Below are 22310 nucleotides of genomic sequence, written 5' to 3'. Positions count from 1 at the left end.
CCTTGAATAAGCCTGCTGAAGATTCAGGCAGGGAACAGTACTTCACTATCAAAACTTTAAATTGGCTCCTAGGACAGAACCATTCAAATGCAGAAAAACCTGCACTGAGGGAGATTTGCAGAGGACAGAAAGGTGACCAGCCACCTTCATAGCCTCAGAAATGTACATATGCTACATGAAAGCTGGGGAGAACAGAATCACCTTTCTAATTCTCTTTTCACCTTCAAAATCTTTCTGGGCAGTTCCCATCAGGTTGAATACCAGAAGGGAAACATTTCTATAGTTGTTTTCATATATAAAAATGCGTGTGCATGATTAGAGACTACAAGTCTGAAATAGGAACAGCACAAACCCCCGGTTAATCAACTCATCACGGAAATAAAGGGAAAAATGGTAGGATATGACTATGTTTAATTTTCAGATGTATTTACTATTCTTTCCCTTCTGTGCCATGAATATTTCCATTTCAATCATGGCCAAATCAGTGTCACAATCCATGCCTAACCCTTGGAACTCCAGCACTGGTCTTTGCTTTGCATTACTACTCAGCCCTGATGCAAAAATCACACACGCTTGAGGGAATAAACTGTCTGTTTTGTAGATCCATGCAAGTAGATCCACTACCCAAAACTCCTACACAAAAGCATAACTCAGAAGCAAGTGTCAGGTATGTGAAGGACCTGCTACTTGTTATATAAATAATGTTCCTTTTCCTATTGTTGCTGTAATCTACAGGAAATTAATGCGATTAAGTTCTTCATGAATTAATAATGATTTATTTCAGATGAGTTCCAAATCACTCATTCAGGTGCCCTAACTAACATTTTTTCTGTGTTCAAGTTGAACTACGTTGAGCAGCTAGATGAGGATATAATATTAGCTGGTGAAGTTTATCACGTTTCTGTATAAGTTTTAATTATTGAGAGGCATTACATTATAGGATAATATTTCTTCTTTCAGTAGACAAATTGTTTTAGAGTTATCTGACTTTCAATAGAAAAGATAATTTCACATTAAGCCTACAACTGATAGCAGGCCACAAGCCACATCTACCATTTCATTTTACTATAGCAGGTAGAGTAAACCTTCCTGAAATGTCATAATATTTATAAAATCAAAGTTTCTAGAGGAACAGGACACAACCATAACATTTTAATAATTTACAAAGTTGTTGGTTCCAAGCTGGAATCAACTTGGATTAAGAAATAGCACTTGGCTCATTAAGATAAAAATCTGCCCACTGTAATGCCTGTAAAACAGATAAACTCAACAACTTGCATCTTCTGTTGTTATTATGGTCAGTTATTACTCAAGGAAAAAAAAAAACCTGAGGAGATCCCAGTATACAGGTACTGTCATACTCCAATTAGCTAATATAAAAACAGGAGCAAGATTAGAGTGTGGATGAAGCAATATATGAATTTCATTTTGATGACAAGGCTGGCAGTGGTTTAAAAATAAAAATTGAGATAACACTAGATATCATCATCTTGCAGGATATATTCAGTCTTAAATATGCTGCCTAACACCAGTGTCCTTTCCCACAGTGAAATACAGAATAACACAGAAGAGAAGGTAAAGAGAAGTAACAGAACTGCTGCTATTGCTTGCAGATGCAAATACGAGGTGCCTGGTCTGCATACCTCTGAACATCCCACTGACTCAGGAAGGCATTGGGAACTTCGCCATCAAAAAAACCAAAAGATGAAGTGGAACTATGGAGACAACAGTTGGGCACTGAATTAGGTCTGAGGGAGACTGATGATCTTTGGGAGAGAAGACTGTCCTGAGGCAAGTATAGCATCCAACCTCAGCAACCAGAATGCGTCAAACAAGCTGTATCTGCAAGTAAAACACTGTCACTAACTCAAACACATGACTGGCTCTTATCCTTTCTGTAATGGGCTCTGAAAGACCCTATGGAACAATACATGAGAAAACATCAAGTCCTTTCCTAAAACCAGACAAGTGACCCAAAAGATATGCGGGGGTATGTGGGGTATGGGGGGGGCGGGCAGGGGAAGACAGCAGCTCGTTTTTTTCATTCACATGCATTGCAACAGGTTGCTGGAACAGCGTTCATCCAATGAATAATTCATGACAATTAATTACCAGGATCATTATGTTCTATCAGCACCCCTCTACATGTGGTACATAAGCAAGAATGGTGTGTGCTGTTGCTCCTAGTTGAGATCAAGTTCTGTTTTCTGTACGTGCACACAGAAGCAAGAAAATTATTCAGCAAGATTAAGTTAGAAATTAGACTGATTCATCTTGCTGGAATTAAGTCTCTCAGTAATTTTAAGGATACACAAAAGAAAAAAACCAGAAGCAGCATGATAATTTTTCTGCCCTATTACATACCATTTTATTCATCATACTTAACAAAGCTAAACCTGTACAAGTTTGTACACATCGCATTGAAAGAACTGGTCCCTAGCTTAAAAAGAAGAAAAAGTAACAAACCATCAGGAACATTAAACTTATGGTCCCTTTTACAGGGCAGAGACCAGCTCCAAGCCGCTGAGAACACCTTCGACGGGAAGCCCATGCCGCAGCGCCCCCTGCCGGGCCGCCTGAAGCGAGACCAAGCTGGCACCCGCAGCGACCTCGACGTGACAAAACAGCCATTAGTATAGAATTAGACGTTTAAACAGTAAAGATAATTCGGATCGAAACCACATATTCAGTTAAAGACATAGGTAAACATACATGACTGTTTAATTCAAGACCACATTTTTACATAGGAGAAATATTACATTTCAATCTACCAGTATGGCTTTATCCATGAACAGGTGGACATTTTCAGATTTTAAACCCAAAACTCTCAGTTTTCTGAGAAAACTAAAGAAAAACCCCATAATTATTAGTTATGTTAGGAAGAATTAATAAAGAAATGAAAGCAACATCACAGTGAAGTTTGTAACATCAAGATAGACATCACTATGATTTAGATTTGGAAGACATTTCCCCTTCAATTTTATTATTTGTCATAACCGTGGCAGCGTATTTCACCTGTGAACTTTCATCTTAGAATACTGAAAAATAAGGTGTCACTTTTTAATTCAGTAGACTGAAATGCACCTGAGCAAAGCAAAATTAAAGTTCAAAGGCTAAAGAAAGCATGTAGCTGAACTCAGTTTTGGCTAGTGGACATGCACAAAATTAAAAAATAAAATAAATAAACAGCTTTTGGCACTTATCCACAGGAAACTGCAAGGTGATTTAAGAAAAGACAGCTAATAAACATGATCAGGTCACAATGAAACTGTACAAGCCATTAGTTCACATTTAAACAACAAATCTGATTGCAGGTTTGAACACAGAACCATAACTTAAAATCCTATTTTATTCAAATTTGAAAAACTATATTGATTTTAAGTTGTTTAAATACATTCATTCCCAGTCAAAGTTTTACAGTAACTGATGATTTTCAATCACACACACAACCAAGTTATAAATCCCTGAAACGTGGATTTATTATAGGAATACTGATAAAACCTTAACAGAGATACAAATGATACGTTACATAGTGTCTTACACCTTAATGGTAAGTATTTGACCACCCTGGACTGGTAGATGCATCACTCCTATTGTTATACTCTCATACCATCCTCTAGGACCAACTGGTTTAAATTGAATTCACAACAGTTTGCAGTTACCTAAAAAAAGATTATTTTTTTAGTTACATTATAAAATATTCATTTTCTAATCAGTATTTCAAAACTTCTGGAAACAGAATTTCCCAGTTATAATGAGGACTAAGCATACTACGTAAAGAGAGTCATTGTAGTGAATTTGAGAAAGCCATTTCAGAATCAGTGCCCTTGCAGAGGATTAGCATACAGCAGTGTATCACTCTACCACTAGATCTTGGGACTTTTCAAAGTTAATCTCATTCTGGCACTAACTTCCTGTGGAGTAGGGCAATTTCGAAATGAAAGGCACTCTTATGAGTGAAATCATCATTATCAGCAATGCAAATGGACAACTTGTAACATACTGAAAAGAACTGCTGTAGCCAATGTGAGGTCTAAAATTAAGTACTTCCCTTAAAAAAAGTGGAAGAATATAGAACAGCTCTAGTGCATGTGCACACAGACACTAGCAACTGTACAAGTTGAGACCTTCCAGGTATCTCAACTGTTGTTTGGTCTGGTTTCCGCCCACAATGCTTTTTTTCCACTTGGGCAGAAACAAGTAAAACTGCACTACTAGATGACATGCAGAATAACCTGCAGATGACCACTGCATCTCTTCCTGCAGCCCATAGAAAGCAGGTCTTGGGAGTGAGTTACATGAGTGGCTCTCTCCAGCAGAATAAGAGCACAGGCACACACTACTAGTTTTTCCCACTTACTATTTCTCCACACACTTCTTTTTTTTGTTTCTCCAATTACCCCTCCTCATAAAAAAAAAAAAAAAAAAAAAAAAAAAAAAAAAAAAAAAAAAAAAATCATCTTGGGAATAAAGCTTTCCTTAAGGATAGGAAAGCTCATGCTTGTTAGTCTGAATTAGGGATGTGCAAAACAGAAGTAATTTCCCTGAGGCAAAGATCTTCAAGTCATGCCTAGCTTACATTGTCTATTCTTATTTCAAGCTGTTGAAGTATTTGGCACAACTAGGCCTTGATCATTGACTGAGTGTCACAGCATTATCACAGTCTACATAACATTTATATAACAAAGCAGAAGTTACAAATGCTTCATTCTCTCACTCTACTTTGGTTTCTCACATTTAGACATTAACATCCCTTTCCTCCTCAAGGGTGGCACTGGGCCTCCCGGGCAAAAGCTAGAATGACAAACTTTTACTGTATTTCACGGTTGCCAAGAATACTGACTGCCTAAAAGGGCATAGTAGTTATTGGACTCAATCCATGGAGTAACATGGTAAAAAATTATAGCCTGTTATATGCAGGTCAAAGGTAGGTGATTTAAGTCTTTTTTGGACTTACATTATGAAAAGGATATAGGGAAATAAAAAGTCATGTCATGAATGCTTCCAGTCTAAAACATGTAAGAAGCAAAGCTTGAAACCAAGTCTTTCCAGATTTCCCTTTTAAAATATAAATTGCACTTTTTTTATATAAAGCAATCCAAAGTCTAAATTGTAGCAAAAATTTGAAGCTGCCTTACAGTACCAAAGAGTATTTGTGTTCCCCACCTGAAATGCAGGCAACTAGTTTTCAGTTATTCTGCATATAGAGCCGTATGCTCTACATCTTTCTGCTTTAAAAGGGCCTGCAATTAAATGCCATGCCACTAGATGGTTACTGAACAAAAGGAAAAAAAAAAAAAAAAATAGAGTTTAAGGCCTTTTTCTCCACAAGGAGCTGAAAGCTGTGGCACAACCCATAGCCAAAACTTAACATGTAAATTAGTACACTCCCACCCAGGGCTCCAAAAAACCACATAAAAATCAGTCATTCTTTCTAGTGTCTGTCACACAAGACAATCATACCATCACCAAGAAACAGTGCCAATTCAGCGTTTTTAAAGTCTTCAAAAATTCATAGCAAAGGGCACTTCTGAGAAAGAAGAAATCTTACAAGATTTGGTTTTAAAAAGACACCACACTCGCATTCAAGGGACATTCTTGACTTTTAGGCCTTTGTCACAAATCTCAATCTTTATTGTTCTGAAATAAATGCTATAAACATAAGACTCAAAACAAGAACTCCAACTTTCAGTCTCAGAAGAGGTGTGGTTCAATGCCCATATCACATGTAACAAGAAGATTTCCTTAAAAAAGGAAAAAAAAAATACTCTGAAGTCTTTCTTAAGAATGAAAATGCAATCCTTTGTTTTTCTCATTAGTTTGTGTACAGGTGGGCACCAGAAACACTTTTGCATTTTCTTTTGAATTCTTGCTATGACGCTTGATGAACCTTTTGCCATTCAACAAATTCATCCAGAAGTACAGGCCCTGCAAACAGATGAAACTTGGAGTTACATTTGCCAACGTCTTTCAAACATCCTCCGTTAAAAGTATGAAGGTTAGAACTACTGGTATAGGTAACATACATATCAATCCTATGGTCAAATACTTATTAAGGCTCAAAGATAACTACAATAATGTCAATTCAAGGATGGCAAAAAGCGCACAATAAGCTCTACACGAAACTACGGAAGTGTTCCTGACATCTGATGGGTGCACTGAACTGAAAACATAAAAATAAGGTTATATTGGAAATCAACACAACTATTTCCTTCTTCCTTCCAAAATTGCACATAATAAGAAAACAGACCAAAATAGGATGCCTAAAGCAGTTCAGTCATAGCATGACTGTCAATCATGTGTTCAATCATGAATTCAGCCCCAAGTATCAGCAGCTAGACTACTTGATAGTTAAGAGTTTCTTACATATAAGTATAAAATGAGAGTTTGCTGTTTATAATTCTATGTGCAAGTCTACAGTTTCATGTAGCAAGTGACTTCACTAGAACCTCAAGTGAATACAGGTTGGCTCAAGTACACTATCACACCCCTCACATATTACCACAATTAACAACTGCAGTTTGAAGATGAATGGTTAGCAGGACAGTTTTTCTATGAATTGGAGAAGTTGGAGAAGAAATATTTTATACCTTATTGTTTGTAACAGAAATTTGTTTTACGCAAAATGAACTTACTGAAATAATAGTTGAATAAGCAAAATGCTATGAATACTTACATGCACCATCTTCATCATAGTTGCTAAGATCTGCATGGACAGTTCTGCTGAACTCTAGCACATTGTACCACTGATCCTTGTTCATAACTCTATACTTCGATTGCTAGGGAAAATAATTTCAGAACATTAAAATGTCAAGTAACATTTGGTAATGCTGCATCTCATTTCTCTTCAATCAGTTTCTAACTAACAATTTAACGGGTGACAACAGCTAGTTCCTTGTTTTTTCCTAGCTCCTTGGTCTTCCTTTTTTTTTTTTGAATACTACCCACGTCATTTCTGAAACTGAAACTACATAAAATGGTTTCTTGAAAGATCAGAGCAAAATCAAAATACCAGGCAATCTGGAAGTCACCACTCTTAAGCTTTGAAAACTGACAAATTTTTGTCTTGCCCTGAAGTAGGTATGCCTAGCTCAGAGAGATTTCCAGGATGAATAATTACAAAAAATTTCTTTTGTCCAAGGTATAATACAGTACGATTGTAAGGACATCTACTTTACTGATTTGAAGCCAGGGGAGAGTCTCAAGCCTAGCTTGCTCAACAACCTACACACACCCACATTACTAAGTCTCCTGCTGACCAAAATCAGAGCTCAAGGTACCTATATACTTTACCTACACAAAGGAAACTTGAAATTAACACAGATGCAGCTCAAGGGACTCTATTATTTATTTTGAAATTTACCTTTATAGTTTAATTAAGATAGAAGTTTAGTTGCCTCTGATAAGAAAAGAGGAGTGGAGCACAGTGCCTGTGATGCATACAAGAACATCACTGTTTCATAAGCACATCGAGCAAATGAAGAGGAGCAATACCCTCATTCTTGAGCAAAACACCACAAACCCCGAAATCTTTCTACAGAACAGCACAACTACTACGCCATCATTCAAGAAGTTGAGGAAATTTGTACCTCTAGGTATTGAGAAAATACTGAAAACAATGGCCAAGTTCTTCCAAGCAGAAGAGATAACATGGATTTTGCAGTATCAATATCAAGACTTCGCTGGTCTTTATCCTAAAGTTGAACAAAGAAAGCACAAAACTCACTCAGGTACAAGCTTGTTGAATAATTAAAATAATAATTTCTCTAACATGCCAGTAGTCTTACCCTTGCAAAATCAAAGGCATATCTGTAGATATTCTTAAAGGATGAAATGTCATTCAATTGTGACCGCAAGAAGTCAAATTTACTCTGTAATTTTTCTGTACAATCACACCTGAAAATAAAGAAAAACAAATGACATTAGAAGTCCAAAAAACATTTGGACAATGAAAAAAGTGCCAGCAAACATAAATTAAAATTACCAAAATGCAATCACCAGATGTACAGAAGTAATACTATGATTTAAAGAATACTGAAAATGTTCAACATTTGCAGCTCACTGGAATTATGAATGCCCAGTTTCTATAATCAAGTTTTCTTAAAATGCATCAGCAACATAATACAAAGTCTGTGCTTTACTTCTCATATAGTGGTCTTTTTATGCCATACACTGCAGTTTATAGTCATACCCAACACCATCTTATCTTTCAATCATGAAAGTCTGAAGAAAACAGTATTCAGTGTGCATTAAGGTGGTAAAATCCAGCAGTAAGTAAGGGCTTTATGCCACATTTCTTCAGGAAAAAAAACCCAACCCCAAACCCTAAACACACACTTCAAGACTACATATTTATGAATGGCAGGATTGGGCAGGCAGTCTGCAAAACATACTAGTCTACTTGTGTTTTATGACTGATATATGCAAGCTCTGAGAAGCCTATCACCTGAATTAGTCAGTAGCTATTCAACTGAAAACTCACAGGCTGTATGATAATGTACTGCTAGTTGACAGGATAACCCTTTGGCAAAAAAAAAACCCTTTGGCAGAAAAAAAGATCTCCACTTATTTTACTTAGCAAGGGCTTCTGTTTCCAAATAGAAAAATTAATTTACACATGCTCATCCTTGAGAAAAGACTCACTCAAAAGAAGAATTGCTAAATCATCCCATTTTGTTACCATAAAGTAATAGCTGCCATGATTAAAAAAACCAAACACACACAAAACCTCAATAAAATCCACCTTGCTATGTATCCTCAATGACAGAAACCCTACTTTCAGAAATGCAAATGTACATAAATACTTCCTTTGGTAATGCGTTCCCCTTCTGGCAGCCTGCCTCTCAGAGAATACATCTGCATCTTTAGCAGCTCCTTGTGGACTTGTCACATAAGCCCACAGTAAGGGCCCTTCAGAAGCACCGCAGCAGGTTGCCCAGATGCTGTACTTTGCCCACGGCTGACACTTCCTGTTCCTCAGGTCTGCTAGCGTGTGTGTGCACATCTGTCTGTCTGCCCCTCTCAAGCTGTGGCAACAGCTGATGGAGCCTTTGGTTATTTCTTGTCTCTAGCAGCATCTACCTAAAGCAGCACTGAGTCCCAGCCAAGATCAGTGCTAAATAAATAAAAGTATTAGCTAATTAGGCTGAATATCCATATGACAAGAGCTAATATATTTTGCAACAAACCACACATTAAGTTGGAAAGAAATATCATTCAAAAAGCTTTCGTAATTTTATCTAAAGATGAAATTACTTTTTTTTTTCCTTCAGCCATCTAATTGGCCTATGTATTCTACTGTTTAACCCTTAAAACAGTATTACGAATACAAATGCCTTTGTAATGTAGCATAGCATATCTCTTCTTTCCATGTTCAAGCCTTCATACTGCAGTAATATTATCCTTTATACTTTGGGACAAATCTACCTATTTAACACTTAACTAAATACTCATCATTTTAGCGTACTAATGACATACATTAACTACTTAAAATGGGTTTACCACACATTTTGTCAAATGTAATTTGACTGGGATTATTTACCATACCATGGATAAACACAAATTTCTGTGTGTTTAAACATCTTACTGAATATTGTTAACATTGTTCAAATAATCATAAATTCAAGCACAAAGTAAAATTCCTGTTAGTGTTTATTGTACTATTAGCTATATGTATTTTAAGGCAGAAGTAATTATCTTGAAAAAGCTGGTATGAAAATGTGCCTCAATTAAGCCTTAAGACTCCTAAGCTATTGTCAACCTATTTAAAACCAAACAGTCAAACAGGTACATTCAAATAGACAGGCACCACCCTTTGAAGCCTGATGCAGAGACATAGCTCCTTTAAAGCGTTTTAAGGTATTTCCACACCTAGCCACTGATTTTCTTCACACTAGTGAGATAAGGAACTGTCAAACTCCTCTTTTATAGAGATCTAGCTGCTTGTGTGACTGCACCATAAACATGATTATTGAGGTCACCCATACTTAGAATAATCTTCCTAGCGGTCAGAACAACCTTCTAATTAGCACAAGTGAATTAACACCTAACTCCTGTACAGGGCTAGATAAAATGCAATTTCTTGAACTGCCTTTACTGAAAGATAGCATTAAATAAGGTTATCTCAAGATCAGCAAAACTAAACATCAGCTTATTACATTTTCTTCATATCTCTATATCATATTTATAACAAAACTTAAAATTAGCACCATTCGATCATGCACTGAAGCATGATCTTCTGAAATTTAAGCTACATGTTGTAACTAGAGCATACAGAGATCCAAGGAAGAAATGGCATAAGAAAGCAAAAGGCCATCTTTTCTGTGCCCTGACAATACTATCAGTTCACTACGTCAACTGACTTACAGGTCTAGAGACGAAAGATTGTTTAGATTCCAGTATACATTAAATGCTATACCAGCATGAAAAAAAAAAAAAAAAATTATTGACACTAGGCTTTGTGTTAGCCTTGCAAACATTAACCAAAAGGCAATAACAAGTAAAAAGCTCACTGGAAAAGCAGCTGGTATTAGGCGATCATTAAAACCAACCCAAGGAAGTTGGGTTTCACTAGTAATTCTGCAAACAGCAAGAAGTTACAAATCTGACTTCCCTGCCCCTCTTACTTGTACCTAAAAATGTGAGATCATGACCTTATCTTTCTCTCAGTTGGCACCTTACTTGGTTTCCTCTCTTACCTGACCACTCATTTTCAAAAGCGCAACTTTAATGCAAAATTTGGCTCAAATTCTAACATTAAAAAAATAGCCAGAGGGAAATACTCTAACAATACAGCTGCTTACACCTCACTTCCCTCATGTGAAAGTCTATTTACCTAGTTCAAACAATGACTTCTGTGAGTTTAATAAAATTAACTGTAATCTTTTACCATTCACCTTCATTTCATAACTATGTTGTTGTATTTAAAGCAAATGTAGATGAACAGTCACTTCCTGAGGGCTACTCATTTCATCCTAAGGAAGTGGTTAAAATACCTGATAAATTGCCCAATAGAGGTACTTGTTTCTCTCTGCTGACTATGAAAAGAGCGCCAGCTGATTAACTTAAAATCAGGCACCCAGCTTTCATATACATACATATATTTATACACACAGACACAAACATATGTAGGGCAGAATTCACCCTAACAACACAATATACTAGAAACCTCACTTCCACAGCTTGTTTAAGTATCTTAAGCTGCTAGTTAGTGTTTGACCCACTTTAATTTTGACAGTGTATACTTTATCACATATTTATTTTTCTTGTCCTCTCTAAAGAGCAAACATCATCAGCACACCACATAACCTCAGAAAAGGAAAACGCCTCTTCAAGATTCAGGCACTTAAATGTTGGCATCTAGCAGTAGATTAAATTAAGGTGCCTAAGCTTTAGGTGTTGCCATTCAGAGAGGTCTAGCCAACCAGTCTGAAAGAGCAATTCAGGTGATCAGTCACTAGGTCTCAGTGCTCAGTGGAGCATTCACAACCTCCCTGGGCAATCCATTCCAGTGCCTCACCACCCTCACAGTAAAGAATTTCTTCCTTATATCCAATCTAAACTTCCTCTGTTTAAGTTTTAATCCGTTACCCCTTGTCCTACCACTACAGTCCCTGATGAAGAGTCCCTCCCCAACATCCTTGTAGGTCCCCTTCAGATACTGGAAGGCTGCTATGAGGTCTCCACGCAGCCTTCTCTTCTCCAGGCTGAACAGCCCCAACTTTCTCAGCCTGTCTTCATATGGGAGGTGCTCCAGTTCCCTCATCATCCTCGTGGCCTCCTCTGGACTTGTTCCAACAGTTCCATGTCCTTTTTATGTTGAGGACACCAGAACTGCACACAATACTCCAAGTGAGGTCCAAGTGAGGTCTCACGAGAGCAGAGTAGAGGGGCAGGATCACCTCCTTCGACCTGCTGGTCACGCTCCTTTTGATGTAGCCCAGGATATGGTTGGCTTTCAATGCATTTTAATGTCATTTCTTCATGCAAAAAATAAAATTAAACAAACAATAAAATATTCTATTGCTTTAAGAGTGCAAGAGTCTTCTCCTTCAAAACTTGTCATATCTTTCAAGAAAAGTTGGATTTCTCCGTTCCAGATGGAATTCTATAACATGATCTTACTTCCCAGTAAGCACAAATGGCACAAGTACACAGATTTACATTTTCTTGTCATGGTTTAACCCCAGCTAGCAACAAAGCACCACATTGCTGCTCGCTCACTCACTCACCCCCCAAACCAGCACATCTTTTAAAGCCAATGAATCTTGAACTCCTTTACATGTGTATCACTGCTTCATCCAGATGCTTACGTCTGCAGACTGCTATTAAAGCATACCCAGGGAACACACAGGTTAACTGCTTTAACCGTAGGCAAGTGTTCTGATCATAAGTCTGGTTATATAAAAATGCACAGCAGTACTATATTTTCTGTCTTAAACACATTCAGCCTACAGCATGACCAGCTCTGCTCTTAAAAGAGCCAGAAGATTCCTAATCACAGTATGTTAGAGATTGGAAGGGACCTCAAAAGATCATGTAGTCCAATCCCCCTGCCAGAGCAGGAACACCTAGATAAGGTTACACAGGAATGTGTCCAGGCGAGTTTTGAATGTCTCCAGAGAAGGAGCCTCCACAACCTCCCTGGGCAGCCTGTTCCAGTGTTCCGTCACCCTCACTGAGAAGAAGTTTCTTCTCAAGTTTAAGTGGAACCTCTTGTGTTCCAGTTTATACCCATTACCCCTTGTCCTATCATTGTTCCCCATTGAGAAGAGCCTGGCTCCATCCTCATGACACTCCCCCTTTATATATTTATATACACTAATAAAGGTCCCCCCGCAGTCTCCTCTTCTCCAAACTAAAGAGACCCAACTCCCTCAGCCTTTCCTCATAAGGGAGATGCTCCACTCCCTTAATCATCTTAGTTGCCCTGCGCTGGACTCTCTCCAGCAGTTTCCTGTCCTTCTTGAACTGAGGGGCCCAGAACTGGATACAATATTCCAGATGCGGTCTCACCAGGGCCGAGTAGAGGGGAAGGAGGACCTCTCTCGACCTACTGACCACCCCCCTTCTAATACACCCTAGGATGCCATTGGCCTTCTTGGCCACAAGGGCACAGTGCTGGCTCATGGTCATCCTGCCATCCACTAGGACCCCCAGGTCCCTCTCCCCTACACTACTCTCTAACAGGTCGTGCCCCAACCTATATTGGAACCTGGGGTTGTTCCTGCCCAGATGCAGAACTCTACACTTTCCCTTGTTATATTTCATCAAGTTTCTCCCTGCCCAACTCTCCAGCCTGTCCAGGTCACGCTGGATGGCAGCACAGCCTTCTGGCGTGTCAGCCACTCCTCCCAGCTTAGTGTCATCAGCAAACTTGCTGACAGTACACTCCATTCCCTCATCTAAATCATTGATGAATATATTAAATAATACTGGTCCCAGTACTGACCCTTGAGGCACTCCACTAGATACAGGCCTCCAACTAGACTCCGCCCCATAGACTACAACTCTCTGGCTTCTGTCCTTCAGCCAGTTTGCAGTCCACCTCACTACCTGATCATCCAGACCACACTTCCTCAATTTAGCTATGAGGATGCTGTGGGAGACTGTGTCAAATGCTTTGCTGAAGTCAAGGTAGACCACGTCCACCGCTCTGCCATCATCCATCCACAATGTTATTTCCTCATAAAAGGCTATGAGGTTGGTCAAGCATGACTTCCCCTTGGTAAAGCCATGTTGACTGCCCCTCATAACCCTCTTATCCTTGACATGCCTTAAGATGGCACCAAGGATAAGGTGTTCCATCACTTTCCCAGGGATGGAGGTGAGGCTGACAGGGCTATAGTTACCCGGGTCCTCCTTCTTGCCCTTTTTGAAGACTGGAGTGACATTTGCTTTCCTCCAGTCCTCAGGCACCTCTCCCGTTTCCCAAGACTTGGTAAAGATGATGGAGAGTGGTCTAGCAATGACTTCCGCCAGTTCCCTCAGCACCCGCGGGTGCATCCCATCTGGACCCATGGATTTATGGATGTCCAGATTGCTCAACTGGTCCCTAACCCATTCCTCGTCGACTAAGGCAAACTGCTCCAGTGACCTGACTTCATCTGAGGTCTCAGGAGTACAGGGCTCTTCAGGACTGCCTCCGGCAGAGTAGACTGAGACAAAGAAGGCATTCAATAACTCTGCCATCTCTGTATCTTCTGTCACCAGGGCACCCATCCCGTTCACCAGTGGGCCAACCTTGCCTCTGGTGTTAGTTTTATCAGCTATGTATTTGAAAAAGCTCTTTCTGCTGTCCTTGACCCCTCTCACCAGATTTAATTCTAAGGAGGCCTTAGCCATCCTAGTTGCCTTCCTACATCCTCTAGCAGCAGCCTTATATTCCTCCCAAGTGGCCAGCAAACTATTACAAAGTAAGTCTGTAATATTGGTTCTGAAGATGTGCCTCATTTCACATGTCTTTGTGTCTGCATCCTGCTAGGCTGGCTAACTCTTGAGAGCCTCAATTTGGCCATTAAAAAAAAAAAAAAAGTACTTTGGATAAATTACCAAATCAAACCCATTCACTGCATCTAAGAAACTTATGCACCCAGAATTTAATCTCTGTCACCCTGGCAATTTAATCATTACAGCTCTTACTAAATTTAAGAGCTTCTGATAGTCACAAAACAATCAAGGTGTCTCTCAGGAGCCCGATCCCAAATCAAATTAGATTTGCACAAGACAGTAAGGTCAGAGTCGCTTACTCCATTGTCTTGAATAACCAGAGGGTATCTGCCCAATACAACTTCCCAAATCAATTCACAATTGATAAGGCAATTCTGCAACCTTAAGGATCAAATCAGCCTGTTTCCCACCCTGTTGTAGCTGCAACAGTAGCTCTCTGACATTTTTAATACTGGATGCAGTGTCATAACAAGTTACCCTTAAAACAGTCATGCACCATAAGCAGTTTCATGAAGAACAGTAACAACTGAACTAAGCCTCAAGTAGCTGATTAGTTTCATAAAAGAAACAACCTCTTCAAGCAAAGCATCATCTCCAAAAAAATTCGTACAAACAGAAGTTTGTTTATAAATTGAAAAAGTGTTACCTAACCTAAGTATTAAGCATGGCTTCTGACCTGCATCTAATAACTAACACTAATAACCAGAACTACTATCAATGCAGTCCTCACCTATAAAGCTTAGAAATCAGTACAAACTTTCTAGAATACCAATGCTGAGATACCCAAAAGCATATCTCCAAATCTAGTTATCTGTGTTTAGAATAATATCTTAAAATATTTTCTCTAAGAGAAAGAAGCCACCAATACCTGACTTACTAGGGTTAGACAAAACTTTATGATTTGAGTGAACTCATCAGGTTCACAACTTGGTGAACAACAGTAGCTACTTCCAGTTATTGACTGAGACGAGACCTAAAAGCAAGAGTTTCTGTGTCTTATTGCTAGTGCACAAGAAAGCGAGGGCAAGATCGTGGTACAAACTTAACATTCTAACATTCTATTATATATGTAAAAAAACTCTTACTGTAGTGAGGTCATTCCTTTTAACCATTCTTCCTTGGTAAAAAATCCCATGCTTTCGGCCTCTAGCTTCCAAGCTAAAACTAACATAATAATCTAGGAAGACAAAAAAAAATCAAACACCAAAATCAAAACAAAACACACACAAAAAAAAAGGTGAGAAAAAAAAGTCAGTAAGAAAACGCTGATTTACAGATGTCCAAGAAAAAAAACACGCATTCAAACAGTCTAGTAATTTTACATACTTGCACTTTATATTTGTTAGCATTTAATCATTCAACTATGTGCAATCTTTCTGTTAATTTCAGTTTCTGAAAAAATAAGGCATTCCTATAATAAACCAAACAGAAAACCTCACACATTCGCTATGTGCTGAGCTGAAATATCTTACAACAGCTCCTAAAAGCAGGACGATAAACAACTTTTTGCTTACTGAAGAACTTTACACAGAACTTAAATCTTATCCAACACTCCCCTTTAAAGCATTACTTGAATTGTGCAAGAAACCTACATTCTCAGGCTCGACACCGATGTCTTCACAGAATTTTTCTATTCCTTCAGGTCCCACCACTTCATCTGGACCTTCAAAACCAAAAGAAACTAGACTGAAATCTAAGTAACATTCACTCAAAAGTGTTACACACAATAGTCAGGCTATATAGCATACAAGCTACCTTTAAAAACACTGAATTACTCTATTAAGTAGCTTTTATATTAGAACCATTCTATCAACCACAGTGTGGAGAGATGTACAATACATAAGTAATAGGACAAGCTCAAAGCAAAACTAAACCAGAACTTTTATGTTGTGCACAGCCTCCCTACAACAGCAGACAAGCTATTTTAGTTTGTGTATATGTGAGTTTTCAAAAGACTCCGAATTTCCCCTTGACATAGCTTGACTCCAATAACTATGGTGGTGAGCTGTTTTGAAGACAACCTCGGTAGCATTACTCTGCGCTGAAGTTATTCTATGAATAATGTTCTTCAAAGACTTATTTTATCAACAATAAAAAAATTAATTCCGTCTGAGCTCCTACTATAGATACTACTCTTTCAATGGTGTTAGCATTGTGGGTTTGCAACAGAAGAGGATGAATCGTCAAATAATTTAATGTTAGCTTGATTATGCTGAATAATATGAGAAGAGTGGTAACAATAAAACAGAAAAACGCTAAGCATGTTAGCCATGTACAGAGCAGAAAAAGGTTTATGAATGCGGTGAAAATAACTTAAGACCAAAACAGTTAGTTATGCTGTCACTTTTCCATTTTAACACAAAGAAAGCCTCTAAAAAGCAGTAAAATAGTGTATTTAGAGAGCACATACGGACACTCTACAACACACTTTGCTTCTCTGAATCTCTCTCTGGTTTCAGTTATTTCTAAGCCTGTCCCGAAAATTACACCTACTGGGCAACCAAATATTATTAGAAGGCCTGCTGACATGCTATTTTGAGGTATCTTGAGCATTATGTTAACACTGTTTCAGTGAATATGAACCCATCTAAAAGGTAAAGACTTTATCTTCCAAAACAACATGCCATTGTACAATTTTTTGGCTAAGTCTGCTATTTATACATAGACAGAACAGCCTTTTTCTTCCCCTTGATACCTTCACTTCAACCGTATCCACTGCTGTTATTGTAAGCAGAATTTGTTTTTGAGAGTTGGATAACACACTTTGAATAATTGCTCACTGTGAGACAAAAAGATAGTCAATAAAGACCATTATTTTCCCGTAAAAGTAGCCATTCTGAAGATCACAAACCCTTGAAAAACGTTGCAAAGAACATGTCACCTAGGTAAGCAAGGCAAAACACTGCCATCTGGTTTTGAGAAGCCCTTACATAGAATGTGTTAAAAAAACTAAGTTTAAGCTATGAAGGAAAACAGATACAAAGGTTCACTGCTAATGACAGAGGTTTTGGCCAGAAATTTTATGTAAAATTCATCTATATGAGTGTTTTTGTAATTTTCTTTTTTAATGGAAATATTTAAGCTCCTATGGTGCGCAATTTCACTGTAATTCTATTTCATGCTAGAAGAATGGCCTATTTTGATTACTGGTTAACTAACAAAGTATAGCCTCCTACACTCAGTTGCTGACTCAATGACAAAACCAAAATTTACAGGCCTTAAAAAAGTTAAAAGTATGCAGGCACATTTATCAGAAGAAAATTGAGAATTATTAGTTTCCTTAAAAAAGACTCTTTATGCCTAAAGAGTATGCCTCACACCTAAATTAGAAAGCAGATTACTAGAACCAGGAATTGTCCATTACTGTGGAAAGTCTACAAGGAAAATACATCACTTCTGATGTATTTCAAAACAAGAAGTAGAATAATTTGTTATATCCTGGTTCAACACTGTACTGTTCAACGTCAGTCAACACTGTACTGTTCAACGTCAGTCATTTTATTTTAGAGAACGCCATGGTAAGTTATAAAGAAGAAAAAGTCAAAAAGAACAAATGCTAAAAAGGCCATAGTAAAAGCTATACTAATTCAAGTGCACGTCATAAGGAAGCAAACATAGACATAATTTTCATGTCTACATCAGCATAAAAAAAAAGCAAAATGCAAATATTTGATGTACTCGCTTATTTTAAATAAAACTATATATAGTTTTAAATATTAATCCATTACCTGCATATTCGTTAAACCAAGCCAGGCACTTTTTGCTTGAAAAATGTTCCTCTCCACTTATCACTTTACCAGACGCTTGTGATCTGCAATAGCTTAAAGAAACACATGAATGATGAGTGTTATTTTAATATGAGAAATGGGAAATCACTAAAAATTAAATTCCAAATTGTTCTTTATTAGTTCAGACTATTTAAACTGTTTCATGAAGTCAATATACATAACAATGAAACTGAATTTGTTAAAAGGCAACTGTCTGTCATCCTATTTCAACACTTGTTGGAACATAAGATTACCCTGCAATACAATCCTCTTATCACTCAGTTTATTGCAACTATTACTTTTTCTGAAATGCAAAAGCAATATCTTGTAGGTATTAAACCAAAAAAATCCACACACAGATGGTCAAAATACCACTACTCAGTAATTCAAATGATTTATCTGCTTATATTTATACATACAGGCATTTAAAGTTAGGTCTCTAATAAACAGCATGATCTTCAAGAGTGCTGAATATGCACAGATCCCATTTAGGTCAACAGGAGCTGCAGTTTGACATATTTAAAAGCCAGGCTATTTATAGTTAAGCATCCAAATTTGGGAAGAAAACTCAGTCAGTTTGTTTACATTAAACATGTAACTAAATATCAGTAAATTCTATAGATTTTGGCACACACGCCAGAACAGTAACATGCAACGTATGGTAAGACTAAAAATGCTCAGCACACTCAGCTTCCCCCCGACCTTGTCTTCATCATGTGACAGTTTCCCTGGGAACAGAATTTCCATAATTCACAGTTCTTTAAAAGAATACATATAATAACTGAGTTCTTCCAGTAAAAACACTGACCACATGAAAGCATCTTTAGTCAGTAAGGAGCTGCAGCACCTTTTCAATGCATGCTCCTTTCAAATACAAGTTACATACTGTTAGAACAAGCAAAGATTATCTAAGAGTGAGGTGGAAGTCAGTTTTATGAGAGGATTTAAAATTATGCAGCTCCTACACTGCAATTTTAAAATGAAACTGTCAAGCAGAAGTATAGTTCAGCTCTGAGAGGTAGTGAACAAATTCATCTCCCATGCATCACCACTTCATGCTTCACTGAAAAAGAGATCAACGCTCACCAAGACAAAGCCTTACGTGCTGAATGCTAGAACTAAAGATGTACTGTAGAAAAAAATCCATTAAAAACACAAGTCACCAGAAAGACACAGAGCCATGCATTATGCAACTGCTTGTTGGTTTTACCCAGTTTAACACATATCCATTTGTAACTACTGGTTTTATAAAGAATATGACCAATATATTGCTATATAAGAAGGCTATGTCAAAAATGCTCGCGTATCTCACATTTTGTGATCACCTAGTGCACTCTCATTTACATCACAGGTTTTGCGCAATGACTCCTAGCTTCTTGTAGAGTTTTTTTTTAAGGGGCTTTTTTTTTTTTTTTAAGTAGAAAAAATTAAGATCATAAAATTTTGGTCAGCAGCATTCAAGAAAGCATTCACTGGAACAAATGCAGATAAGAGCTATGATGAACAAAGAAACTCAAAATCAGATCACAGATCAGAAGAATTTAGCTTGTTTATTTTAACAAGATAAAGTATGAGAAAACACAGATGCTCACCCCAAATGCACTGTGAGGCAGAAAAATAACAGGAGTGTTCCATAAAGGACAGTGTGGGCACATGAATGGTTATTAACTGTATGAGTAAATTTAGACTGAAACTGAAAGATCATTAGTGACTGTAGAAAGGGTGTTCTGGAACAGTTATTCAAAATGGACAGTCATAACAAAATGAAAGCCAGAGTACTTCCTAAGCTCAAGCTTGGTCAACCCATAAGAAAGGCCATATGCCACAGTTTCTTGCAATAGCCATTCCCACAGCATTGATTTCATAAGTTCTTGGTATTCTTAAGTCCTCAGGATGTTTGTTGTAACTACTGGTTTAGTGACATACTTAACAAGTTCTAATAATTGAAGGCAGCATACAGTTACTTCAGGGAAGCCACACTGGAAGCGCCTGCTACGCCACACTAATGTTTTATTGTTCTAATGGGGTACCACAGCGTTAGTGGTCTTTTTACGGAAATGAATAAATAAGGTGCTTCAGACTCCGGTATTTACTAGAAAAACCTTTCCAGATTTTGTTTTGGAATGTGCTGACCTCTCCTTCCATTTCTCTGCAGGAAAAAAAAAAAAAAAAAAAAAAGAGATGATTTAACGCAGACACTGAATACGGGCAACCTTACAGTTAGGAGACATGCCCAGTCCAGGCAAGAGGACGAAAGATTAGATTGAGTATGAGGACAAATGCTGGAATCGGCCCAACTGGTTCAAATGAAAAGCAAAACCAGCAGGGAACTGGAACAGTTCCCCGGTATTTCTCGACCGAGCGTGAACAAGACGAAAGCAGCCGCTGCCGCTCGCAAGGCGAGCGCCCAGCACCAGCACACACTGTCCCCGGGACGTGCCCACCGGCACCGGAGCGGCCAAACGGCCGCGCTCGGGCCACCTGCACGGCCGGGACCCCGCACCAAGCCGCAGGCACGCCGGGCTGGGGCACGCGGTGCGGAGTCACCGGGCCCCCCCGTCGGCGGACGAACAGCCCATCCCCACGGCCGCTCGCCCGGGACGTGACAGCCGGCAGCGGCCGCCACCGCCGTGAGCCCGTCCCGCCCCGCCCTGCACGCCGCAGCCCGCTGGGCGCCGCCAGACGGTACCTGCCGAGTTTACATTTCTTGAGGCCGGTGTCGTCCGCCGCTGCAGCCACCGACCCCGAGGACTTCCTCTTCTTCTTCACCGGCATCGTCCTGCCTCGGGGCGGGGCCCGCAGCCAAGGCCCCCCCGGGCTCACCGCCAACCGAGACCGGCGGTGAGGAGACAAGAGAAGCCCCGTCCCGTCTTGCCCCGCTCCACTCCACTCCTCCCCACAGGCCCTAGGCGCTGCCGCCCTGCCGTTCGCCGCACCGACCCCAGAAGCGGGCGTACGCCTGCGGTGGGAGCGAGGAACCGGGCGGTAGCGACTGATCAGGGAACAGCGAGCGACCCGGACACAGACAGCGCTGGGCAGGAAGTGACAGCATCGCCGGGACACGCCTCCGGGTGGGCGGAGCTGACAGGAGCACCGCCCTAGCGCTGGGACGTGCCGGGTTGTGGGTGCGCGGTCTGTTAGATCACCTTCTGCGAGCGGTGGCGGGGGGAGCGCGAGCACGAAGAACGGGCGGGATTGTCACAGTAGAATAAAGCGGCGGAGCGTGTGCCAGTCCGGTCCTCTGGCGGGAGCAGCCACTCGCGCCGTGCCGGACACGCGGCTGGTATCCGGGCTGACGAGCAGCTCCCAGGGAGGGAAAGCGGAGCTTTTTTCACCTTGAAGCGGGTCCACGGGAGCGGCGGGGAGCGCATACGCCGCATGTCTGCACCCGCGCTGGCCAAAAGCAGGAGTGCGATTGTTGTTTATCGCGAGTCACATTCATTCTACAGGGGTGTTTGTTGGGGGTGGTGCCGCCCCCCGCCCGTGCCTTGCCGCCCACTGTGGCACGCAGGGCTGTGGCGGGAGGGCCTCGCGGGCGGGACCTACGTGCCTTGCTTGCCCTGCCGGTGACGGGCAGCCGTGCCTCTCCGCTTTGGTGTTCCAAAGCAGCACAGGCCCGGGATTCGCTGGTTCGTTACCGGAAACCGATCGGTAACGGAGGGGGGCTAGAAGGGAGAGCCTCCAGCGCAGAAGTGCCCGTGGCACCCCTACGAGGGGCAGCCGCTGTGCGGGGTGGGGGTGACCCACCGCTTTGGACGGCCCCAGGGCAGCCGACAGAGGGCGCTCGCTGCCAGGGCACGCTCCCTGCCCGCTCTCCCGACCGGCGCGTGGCGATTACCGAGCGCGTCTTCTGCCGCCACCCGGACCAAGCTCGCGAGCGCGCCAGGGCCGCCATTTTCAGTCACCATAGCAACGGACCCTGGCAACGTGGGGACGCCGAGAGGCCTGAGCTAGAGCTAGGGCTGGCGTTCGTTCTCCCCCAACCTCTTTCCGTGCAGTGCCTGGTTTTTGGATCCACCCCGGCCTTGCTCTGGCATGGCCGGGGAGGGAGACAAGAGGAAGCGCTTCATTTCAGCCACGGCTGCTAACTACTTC

At 40.3% G+C, this 22310-nt stretch overlaps 1 protein-coding gene across 5 annotated transcripts; it reads right to left on the bottom strand.

Annotated features, from left to right (window-relative positions):
* Positions 1-2546: 2546 nt before the first annotated feature.
* Positions 2547-21227, bottom strand: DCUN1D5 (defective in cullin neddylation 1 domain containing 5). Of its 5 annotated transcripts, XM_080612599.1 has the most exons (9): positions 20905-21227; positions 19808-20364; positions 18177-18268; positions 16041-16129; positions 15534-15625; positions 7788-7896; positions 7590-7694; positions 6677-6779; positions 2547-5928 (listed from the first exon to the last, which is right to left on the bottom strand). In XM_080612599.1, exons 2-9 carry the CDS (start codon positions 19918-19920, stop codon positions 5873-5875), a joined length of 759 nt encoding a protein of 252 aa, XP_080468725.1. In that variant the 5' UTR covers positions 19921-20364; positions 20905-21227; the 3' UTR covers positions 2547-5872. The 5 variants fall into 5 exon arrangements, with proteins under 5 accessions (XP_080468725.1, XP_080468727.1, XP_080468728.1 ...); XM_080612601.1 differs by lacking the exon at positions 19808-20364; XM_080612602.1 differs by lacking the exon at positions 19808-20364 and having other exon boundaries at positions 16041-16111.
* Between the last annotated feature and the right edge of the window lie 1083 nt (positions 21228-22310).

Source organism: Psittacula echo, assembly GCF_963264785.1.
Source record: "Psittacula echo genome assembly, chromosome: 3".
Classification (NCBI taxonomy): domain Eukaryota; kingdom Metazoa; phylum Chordata; class Aves; order Psittaciformes; family Psittacidae; genus Psittacula; species Psittacula echo.
This window is presented reverse-complemented; position numbering and strand designations above follow the sequence as displayed.